Source organism: Grampus griseus, assembly GCF_964374135.1.
Source record: "Grampus griseus genome assembly, chromosome: 9".
In the NCBI taxonomy this organism is placed as follows: Eukaryota; Metazoa; Chordata; class Mammalia; order Artiodactyla; family Delphinidae; genus Grampus; species Grampus griseus.
In genome coordinates, this window is record NC_139003.1 from 1298306 (window position 1) to 1309000 (window position 10695).

Below are 10695 nucleotides of genomic sequence, written 5' to 3' on the forward strand. Positions count from 1 at the left end.
GCCCAGCTCTGGGTCCTACAGCCCTGGGACGTGCTCCAGGTAAGAAAGTCCTGTTCTCGTGATGTCCTACCGATGCCTTGAATGCCTCTGGGGACCAGGACAGGACGAGGGAAGGGGTGGGGAGAACAGCACGATGCTGCTGTGCTCTGTGTTCCTTTCAAGAAGCAAATCAATCCTACTGGGATAGAAAAGGACAAGTAATAAGCTGCTATAGTTACTAGACTGTGAAACTCCACCACCATGGACTATTCAGTGGTCCAAAGAACAAAGAAGTGTCATGAACCAAGATGCACCCCCCAGTCCTCCCAAACCAGACCTAGTGGCTACTCGGCACTCTCGGACTGGGAGACACGGTGCTCCCAGGCTCACAGGCAGCATTCCAGGGGCACAGTGGAAATGAGTGCCATGGGATGATTTATACAACAGATACTTAGGGAATGCTTCCAGCACCACGGGCTAGGGAGAAGCAGCAAGAAAATGGGCAAAGCCTGCCCTCGTGGGGTCTGTATTCCTATGGAGGTTGGACTGCAGAAGAGGAGTCTTTGTTCCCTGAATGCTGGGGCCAGAGGGAAAAGGAGAAATAGTCATGGCTCTCCACAAAGTGCAGAACTCACCCGGGTCCAAAACCTCAGTTAATGCCTTTGTATGTAGTTTGGTAAGAACAACTTACAGAGCGCACGAAGCAAGGAGCAGAGATGCACCTAAGCAAAGGGCAAGCACCGGGTCTTCTGACGCCCAATTCCACCGCTAGTAAACAAGACTCTCTCCAAAGTCCCAGCCAGGGCTAGTCTTTGGAAATCCATGATCACCATGATTCCTAGATTTCTGATTGACAGAGAAACAGCTGTTGTAACCTTCCCTCCTCTGACCTTTTCAAGTAGCAAGATGAAATAACTAATTTAGTCACCAAAAAAAAGAAAGAACAAAAGTTGTCTTACCCCATTTTAACCACCAGTCATACTCAGTACCAAATCTCCATCTAATTAGAACAGAACTGCAAGGAACAGCAGATTCAGAGGTGCTGAGACAAGTCACCCGTGACCAGCTCTAAAGGCAGAAGCCTTAGACTGACTTTAAGGACGCAAGAAACGGTGACTGAGGAAGAATCTGATTATTTAAGCAAATGTTTCTAGACTTGCAGCATTAAACCACCCACTCTGAAAGTACCAATCACCTCGAAAATAACTCAAAAGGAGGCAGAATCTCGTACCTCATTAAAAAAAAAAAAAAGGCCACTGGGTCGTACAGGGCAACCTCCACTTGACCACACCATATCAAGTGCTCAAATTCACTCCACAATTCTGGGCTTGACAGCCTCCTGAAATAGTAATAATTATCCCATTACTAAACTTGCTGATGGCTAACCACTGAGAAGCAATAGCAGAGACAATTAAATGAATTACAAATTACTGTTGGATTCTCTAAAAATAAAAATATTTTCATGTGATTATGTAGTGCTGAAAGGAGAAACCAGAGCAGTCCCTGAAGAGGCTGAGGACAGCTAGTGGGTAATCAAGCAGGAACGGTGTGGCTGTAGTAGACAATAAACAAAGTGAAAACTGACTGGAAAGATGCTGCCCACAAATAATGTCCCTGGAGCTTCCCCGCATCTGTACTGAAGACTCCAGCAGGCCAGATACACAGGTTACAAGAGTAACTTCAGGGAAGTCTAAAGCTACCTCTGCAAACTTCTACAATGTGCCCTTTGTGGACCCTCAAGAGGAAGAAAGATGAGCTACCGGGGCAGGTGTGACCAGTGGTATCATCTGTATCACAAAGAAGCAGTACCTGGGCTGCTAAAAGCAAACCTGGAACCTTTGGAACCTGAACCGAAAAGGCAGGACAGGAATGAGGCAACTGGCCATCAATGAACTACATCAAAGCAACGGAGGTGCAAACCGCAGCGAACGAGAAAACAAAGCATAAGTGAGAAAAGCACAGCACACTGCTGCCCCCTCAAGACTGTGCTCCGGGGAGCTGAACAGAAGACCTCCATCCTGAGCGACTGTTACGATAACCCCCCGAGCATGGAGGAGACGAGCGCACACATGATGTGACAGCCCCGCGGCAGGCTCTCCCAGACGGTGGGCTCCGCTGCAAAGGCATTCAGGGCTACAGGAAGACTTTTGGTTTTTTAATCGGAAAGCACAGGGACTAACAAGTGACCAGACCTGTAATGTGAATTAAATGCTCTTGTCCCAAGCCGCTCCTTACGTGGTGTCACTATCAGTCCTGCAGCAACACTCACCTAACCGTTCACAGCTGTTTCACAGCACACTGGACCCAAGGCTGCGGGAACGAACCTGACTGCTTCCAAATACTCAGCAAACAAGACCCGACAACAAGTTCTCTTTCCTATTTAATTAACATTCCTATCACCAGACGTGCAGAATAACGGCAATTTTCAAAGTGGGAATGGTGAACGTGTGACTGTGACGCTCCCCTCAAAACATGTCCCCAGAAGAGGTTCATCTTCCACCTGCGCCCTCAAGTGGAGGGACTTGCTCACAGCCGGGGCTGCACTAAACCCGACCATCCCAGCACACTCAGACGTGTAAAGCCAAGGTTCCAATAAAACGCTTCCTGGACACCAACAACTGTGGGCTGGACGAGACTTCTCTTCATTTACCTGGTGTCCTGAGGGGGCCATCGAGCCTGTTCTACCGAATGGTTCGTTCCACCCGCCAATGAGAAATATAATCTCCAAGTCAGGGAACTGGCAGCCGTTCCTGTGAGCTTCTCACTTAGTAACAGAGAAACCACCTATCCTGACAGCAACAACGAAAGCAGACTTTCTGGTACTAGGGTTTTAGTTTGTGAAAGGAGATTCTACAATGTGGTTTCCCAGCGTGTGGTGTGCCTACACCTTCTCCACAGGCTCCGTGAGCTAAGACGGCGGGGCACACGGAAGCCCCTTTCCTTGTCTTCCTGGGTCCAGCTGTCTTCCAATACTTACATTCAAGTTTGCAATGTCTTTTTTAACACCTTCTTCTAGCAGTCTCACACTGCTTAGTCCCAAAACAAACTCGAGTGGGGTAGTATAAATACAATCAAACTCTTATTTAATATTCCTCTGGCTGGAATTCCAGTTATCAATGGTTATCGTGACAGATTATACTGATTGAAAACCAAAAGAAATACCTTTACCTGTGCCCACACCTGTATTGTTCCATGACTTTACTACGCACATTATCTTTAAACGAGCTGGCATCAAACATAACTTAGAAAACTGCAACATATTCTGAAGAATGGAAAACTGGACAGCCGTTTCCTCCCTCACCAAGGAAATGTTCAATAAATTGCTAATCATTATTCGACACTGACAGGAAAGTTTTCATACGCACTCCAAATACACCAAAGAACACCCGTAGCTCAAGTCCAGCATCGGCCTCCGCGACCGGACACAGCAGGATGAAAGGGCTCTGGCAGCCCAGGCACAAAGTCACACACACACACGCAGGAGGCCTCGCCCCACTCAGGAAAGAATGCACTGAACACATTTGCATTTATTTTCTTTTTTTTTTTAAGCAAATGACAAAGACCCAGTTTACCAGCTTAACTTTTTAAACCTAAGCTTAACACGTTACATATTTAAACAATCGTCAAAACTTACTAAGTTGCCAGCATTCATGCACAACTAGAAAACATCCTCAATTTATATTAAACCAGAAATGTATTACCATTAATTCATTAATATCTTTCACTACTAAATACTGAAAAAACTTGAAATTACTCTGTGGAAGATGCGCCCTGGCGACGTTAACTTCACAGCAGCTGACACTACTTGGCTCATGTTTCAAACACAATGGAAAAGCAGGTCCGTGCTGGTGTTAGTGTACGGAAGAGTCACGGCCACCTTGGATTACGTTTAATAAAAAAGCAAAGTGCATACAGAGATTTACAACAATTTTAAAGACAAAAAAAAATGGTCCTATCATGTGGTCCCAACAATAAACTCAAAAGTCTATGACAAGCAGGGCTCCGATGAGCTGTGTATAAATACTTTAGATTAAGTACAGTTACACTGAGAGTCGAGTTCATGTGAAATCTTCAAAAAAATGTTCCTGCCAATCCTCCCGTGGCGCGCGCCAGAGGGGACGCTCTGCTGCGCACGTGCGGCGAGCTACTTGTTATCCAAGCGCAGCAGCTGCTCCTTACCATTTATCGTCAAAGACTTCAGCTGGCCGTCTTCTTCGACTTCCACTCTCTCTTGACCATTCTCGACAATCCTGGGGGGGGGGGGCCGGAATAAGAGGCATTTTACAATCTTGTTATCAAATATGTAAACACGTATGTGAATATAAATGCATATTTTTACAGGACTTGCCACAGATATACGTGCAATTACGAATTTTGTGGCTGAAGCCAACCTGCTGAGGACAGACGTTTCTTAAAATCTGACACTGAACACGGGCACAGGCACTAGCAGTCAGAACGGTCCCGGTTTCACTATGAATGGTTCCATTTTACCATCCAACACACTATTACCCGTGAACATGGCTCTAAGTAAGGGTGATGTCTAATATATAACACTGAGCAAAAATTCAGAAGGAAAAGCTCTAAATCGGAGATTAAGATTCTCATGGTACCAGACAGACTTAACATACAACCCGTACGTCACACACTGGAGGGTGTGCAAAGAAAATGTGGCACCAATGAAACACCATACCTACTTATTAGAAATATGAACTAGAGAAGATCACTGTACCTCTTTGTAGTGATTTTTCTGCCATTAACCACTTTAGTAGAAGTTGATATAGATTTGTAGTTGCCCATCCCACTGCCACCAAATGCCGTGGAAGAGAATGAAGTGAGGCCCCCATGACCTAGTGAACCAAAGGAAGTGAATCCTGTAGGAAAACAGGAAAGAAAGATTAGAGACTGGTATGTCCACTGTTGATTTAATGCACACACTTCCATCAGAGCTGCAGGGCAGGAGGAACCCCCCCCTTTCCAAAGGGCTCTGCTGGGCTTCCCTGCACTTCACCCTACTGAAGGGGAGCAACTTGGAGCCACGCATCTCACAGGAATGGGGCGGAGTTCCTGCCACAGATGGGCAAAGCCAACTTGCTTCTGACTTGCCCCTTGTAATTGTGACCACAGGGAATAAAAAGCTGAATTATTAAAAAGCTGAAACAATTTTAGAAAGAATACCACCAAGAATTATCTGGAAAAGCACGGGTCTGCAGTTCACAGACTAATTCTCAATTACATGGTGATCGACTACGGACACTGACTTCCACAGCCACACCAAAGCAAGCCAACTTCGATGTCGAGACTGCTTGCTTGTTCAAAGAACTTACCTACCTGTCCCACTCCAAAAGGCCCACATCACAGCACACGTTGCACACTCCCTAACAACTCTTCCTGAGGCTCCTTAAAGGTAAGGACTGCGTCCCACACACATTGCTTAAATGAAGTTCTGTTGTGATATTTTTAACCAGCTCCATTTTACTCTCCCTCACACTTGAGCACACTACATGGCATCTAACGAAAGGATCTGCTGGACAGAAGTGCACCGACACGTGCCCTGTGTAGTCAAGTCCAGCGGCATTTGAGAAGAGCCCTCGCAGGTGCATTGTGTGGGGTGGCCTGTACGAGGAGCACAGCCAGTTCTCACCACAGAGCGTTTACACAAAAATGAGCACCAGAAACACAGCAGCTCCTCTGTTAAGAGGAACTGGGTGAGCTTCAAAGAAAAGCTAAGATTACAATTCTTCAGGTGAAACACAGGGTTGCATCAGGCCGTGTGCACATGACTGCAGCTGGCGGACGGCCTGTACATCAACAGCTGAGCTCTGTGCGGCAGCGCGAACACAAGTGACCACGCCTCACCTGGGGACTCAGCTTGGCTCTGGTCACACAGAGACCGCATTAAAGCCCCACCTCCTGACCCCATCAACCTGGACTCGCCTAAGATACTGGAATTTTTTTTAACTGTTGAGGTTAGATAAAAAAGGATTTAGTGAGATTGTCTAAGCGGGTTATTTCAGTTATTTATCTCAAAACACCTTACTCCTTTTAACCAGAAATTTCATTAAATGCTGGCCACCTTTAACAGTTAAGATCAGAAGTAGGTTTTCAAGTATAACATTCTTGGGAAGATTAGGGAAAAAATGTAGGTTACTAAGCACAGCCTTGTACACATAAAAAATACTGGCAAATCTGCTAAGCTGTTCTACCGAAAGGCATTATACACCTACTGCAAAGTGCCCGAACTAGAAGAGCACCGCACTGATGTCTGATCACACGTTTAGTACCTGTATCAAAAGAAGAAAATCCCCCTCCAAAAGAGGGAAATCCACCGAAAGTGGAGAAAAACGACCCCGTGCCTCGGTTCCGGCTTCCGCGGGGGCCCCTTCGATTCCCAAAGAAGTCCTCAAACGGGTCTTCTAAAAACAAACAAAAGTGCTTTGTGAAATCTTGATTCAATTTTGCTTTTTCACAGGAGAGCTTCAATAAGGGTTAATGCCTTATGATACACTGTTCCATTAGGAACAAAAAACTTACCAAGACATTACAACAATGTAGCGTATCTACAGAGCAGCCAGAAGTCCATCTAACCAGCAGTTTTACTTACTTGTTTAACGCAACTAAAGCTAGAATACATCAGGGATTTACAACAAACAAACAAAAAAACACAACACTATAAATATAAAACTCAAGGTCATCAATCTGCACTACAGACTTGGACAGAGAGCTGTTTTAACACAGCTTTTTACTGAAAGTTCTGGTAGACACTGTCCCAGCTGATGCCATTTAAAAGGTTAGGATTTCACACCTAAGCAGTCGTACTGCATGGAGTCTGGGTTGCCTTCTCCAAAGTCATTCAGGAATAAAAACAAAAATGGATTTTTCTACCGTATTTACGTATAACGCAAGAGAACGCTGTAGCAGAGTGAGGCAAAATTGAACAGCCGGTGACTGTGAGCCAGGCGCTAAGGAATCCCTTTGACTTTTCTCAACAAAAATTTAGGAAGGATAAGCTGAAGTCAAATCTGAATAAATGTTAACTGGCACACACTACATTATACTTTAATAGAAAATTACTAAGGTGAATAGGCATCATATTACTACTGGAGATACCAAAATGCTCCTGAAAATAAAAATAAGATTAGCCTGGACACTTTAGGAGCTTTTTTTGGTTGTTATTATCAATCAGTGAGCACCTGCTGAAAACATGAATTATACAAGCTTTTAAAAAAAGTCACTGAGGTTCTATGAAATTAATCAGCGCTATACTTTTTTTTCGAGGAAACGGGAATTCTTTAAGAAATGAAAACAAGGACTCCTGATGGATGAGTAAGCTAGAAATGCACATTGGGGAAAGAGAAAAGCAACCCATGACACACAAACTACAGAATCAGCACGGCATATTTTTAAGACAAGGCAAGAGTGACCAAAGCAGGAAGTTAATGCATTTGAGTAGTGAAATGAAAGAAATAAAAGTAAACAGAAAAATAAACACACAGTGAGCACAAAACCAAGTAGAAATTGAGATTCACGGCGCACTCGTGTTTACAGACAAATGTGACCTGAGCAGCGTGCCACACCCCCAGGGTAACTGGCAGTGACCTGAAAGGATGTGCGAGAGGTTACGTGCGCTGTTGCTCACAGACCCTGAGGAAAGACCAAGGGCCAGGCAAGGCCAAGGCAGCTTAAGCAATACTCAGAATGGGGGCGAGGAAAGGGGTGGCCAAACGACATGGCCGCACGCGCCTAGAGCCCGTGCTCTGCAACAAGAGCAGCCCCCGCTCGCCGCAGCTACAGAAAGCCTGTGCTCAGCAACGAAGACCCAAAAATAAATAAAAAATTTTTAAAAAGCAAAAAAAAAACTAAAAACCTACAAGGCCTCTCTTCAATAAGAGAGCTATGCAAAGTACACGAAAACAGGCCTGAAGAAGCAAACATTTAGAAAACCTGGTCACTGGTGGCCTGTTGAGAGACCAGAAAGAAGGAATGCTAGAGGGAGAAGGAGTGAACATGTGCACAGAGACCAGGTCCACCGCCCCAAAGGGGGCCCGAGCCCCACGCAGCACTGGGCAAGGGCCTCTGCTGTGAACAAGAAAGCTCCAGGGCCTGCTGGTCTTGCGCTTAATTCCCACGTTCCACAGTAAACGCCACTGTTTTCAAACACAACTTTAAGAAATTCATTTACCAGCTACCTTGTGAACAGGGCTTACAGCCCCATTATTACCATATTTAGAAGTGTAAGTAGAAAAATGGACCATAAACTTTATCTAGAGCTGGAGACATTCTGTAAATTTCTTCAGAGACTTCATCCTGTTCAAATAAAATACAAGCGTTCTATTTACTAAGTCACCTTTTACCTTATTATCGTGGCCTACACACCTGCAGTGACACATTCTCTATGGATCCGAGCTACAAGATGGCAGATAATTAACATTCTTATGTTACAACCACCCACGTTAAGACACACAAGCGTAATATGACAAGTACAGTTTAAACTCACAGTGCAGTAGTTTTCTCTTTCAAGCAGTAGCCGTTAAGAAGAACCTACAGGACCAGCTTTAGATTTTCACTATCCATATGAGTTCCTAAACGATGTGCTGTTCTGCACATGCTCTAAAGTTTTAGTTTACACTGAATCACGTTGTTTGCGTCCTTCTGCAATGTTCCTTTTATTACTGCCATAACAATTAGTTATGTTACAATTTAAGGTTCATACAGCAACTAAATCTTTAAAGGTTGTTCACAAGGCTTTTGAGACCAACTTAAACCAGTGTCCATGTGATACCACCACTGAACAAACGGTTTTAATTTGTTCACATGAAGCTAAATTAAGCCTTTCATAATTATAAAATCACCTTCTTCAGAAGCTACTTCAAAAGATGGTTGAGTAGTATGTTGTAAGAAGGCCAGCTAGCTTTTCAATTACATTTTCTTGTACTTTTGTATTTTTATTTTTAAAATCTTTTATCTTGCATATTTTTCTATTATACAGCCTAAATATGACTTTCTACAATTCAAGTAGTCACCGTATTTTAACGTGTAATTTCAGATATTACAGTTAACCCTAAAAATGAAAAGTCTCATTTGCAACAGTCATGGTGACACCAAACAACACGTTAAAAAAAATGTCGGGGAGGGGGAAGGGTAAACGGTGACAAAGCAATAAAGAGGCATGGACATGTATACACTACCAAACGTAAGGTAGGTAGCTAGTGGGAAGCAGCCGCATAGCACAGGGAGATCAGCTCGGTGCTGTGTGACCGCCTGGAGGGGTGGGATAGGGAGGGTGGGAGGGAGGGTGACGCAAGCGGGAAGAGATATGGGAACATATGTATATATATAACTGATTCATTTTGTTGTGAAGCTGAAACTAACATACCATTGTAAAGCAATTATGCTCCAATAAAGATGTTTAAAAAAAAAAAAAAAATGTCATGATTGTAGCGATGTGCTGTTAACAGGCGCCACCGTGAGGTCAGGCAAACCCTTCTTAAGGCCTCCCATCACTGGCTGCTGCTGGTTTGGGGAGTATGGACCACGAGCTTTCACGATCTTCAGCCCCCAAGCTAAATACCATTTTTAAAGACCCTTCAATCCAGCAATTCAATTCTACTTCAGGGAAATCAACTCATCAAACATGGAAATAACTTACTATACTAAAGGAGTCCAAAGCATTTATAGTGAAAACTGAAACTTACCTAATTTTCCAAAAGAGTAAATGAATGGAGAGCATGTTAAATGCAAGTATTTGAATGGTCATCAAGCTTACGCTTTAGAAAAAGGCAGAAGAGAACATACATATATACATACACACACACACACGCACATCCCAACTATAATATCTGAAAAATGTGGACTTTCAATTGGTGGTAAGACAAAGGTTGATTCCCCCTCCCTCCTTTTAATCTCATTTATGTTTTCCAATTTCTTACGTTGAGTCTGTGTTATATTATTATTTTTGAGGTTAAAAGGGGCAAATACTGCATTTACTGTAAGTTTTAATAAGACATGTCAACATAACCAAATATTCTACCAAGTACTTTTTTACTTTCACTCCCCCAGGGATACAGAACCACACAGCCAGCCAAGGTGCCTGGTGGGCAAAGGGAATATGGACCAGGTGGAAGAAGGAGGTAGTTACAAACAGCAGCTACGACCACAGGCCCTGTTACAGAAACAAGGGTTGCAAGTGCCGAGTGTATTTCCTCCTTATTTCTTTATGAATACTTTGTGCATACATGTTATTCATAAACACTAAGCACAGCTTTATCTTCTTGCCTCTTTTACCCCCTTATCACATCACATCACATCAAATGCAGGCTTTGCATCACAGTGGGACAACAAGGAGAAAGGTAAGTTCAAGGACCTTACCTCCTATTTGGGAAAAAGGTTAGCGCATTCTCGATTACATGCAGGACAGCCATCTCGTTAGGCACGATTATGATCTTGCTATTGTCTCTATTTGGAGATCAAGCATGGTTTAAGGAGATAACGAGTGTGGGTGCCGAGTTGGGAGGGAGTGGACAGCTTCTGTGTGTCACCTTGAAGGGGCCACAGCACCAGCTATTGGGTGCGTCTCCGAGGGTGTTCTCGGGTGAGATGACCGTTCACATCAGTAGGCTGAGGAGAGCAGACTGGCCTCCCCAATGTGGGCAGGCCCCATCCCATCAGCTAAAGGGCTGAATAGACCAAAAGGCCAACCCTCCCCCCTCTCCCCCACCG

At 44.2% G+C, this 10695-nt stretch overlaps 1 protein-coding gene across 4 annotated transcripts in view; it reads right to left on the reverse strand.

Moving 5' to 3' along the window:
* Positions 1-10695, reverse strand: part of DNAJB6 (DnaJ heat shock protein family (Hsp40) member B6) — a 55061-nt gene that overhangs the window by 16505 nt on the left and 27861 nt on the right. For all 4 annotated transcript variants that reach the window (XM_082662340.1, XM_082662342.1, XM_082662341.1 and 1 more), the window contains exons 6-8: positions 6261-6392; positions 4709-4850; positions 4159-4229 (exon numbers count right to left, since the gene is read on the reverse strand). In XM_082662340.1, coding sequence (XP_082518466.1) covers positions 4159-4229; positions 4709-4850; positions 6261-6392 — 345 coding nt within the window. The remainder of the gene's footprint in view (positions 1-4158; positions 4230-4708; positions 4851-6260; positions 6393-10695) is intronic.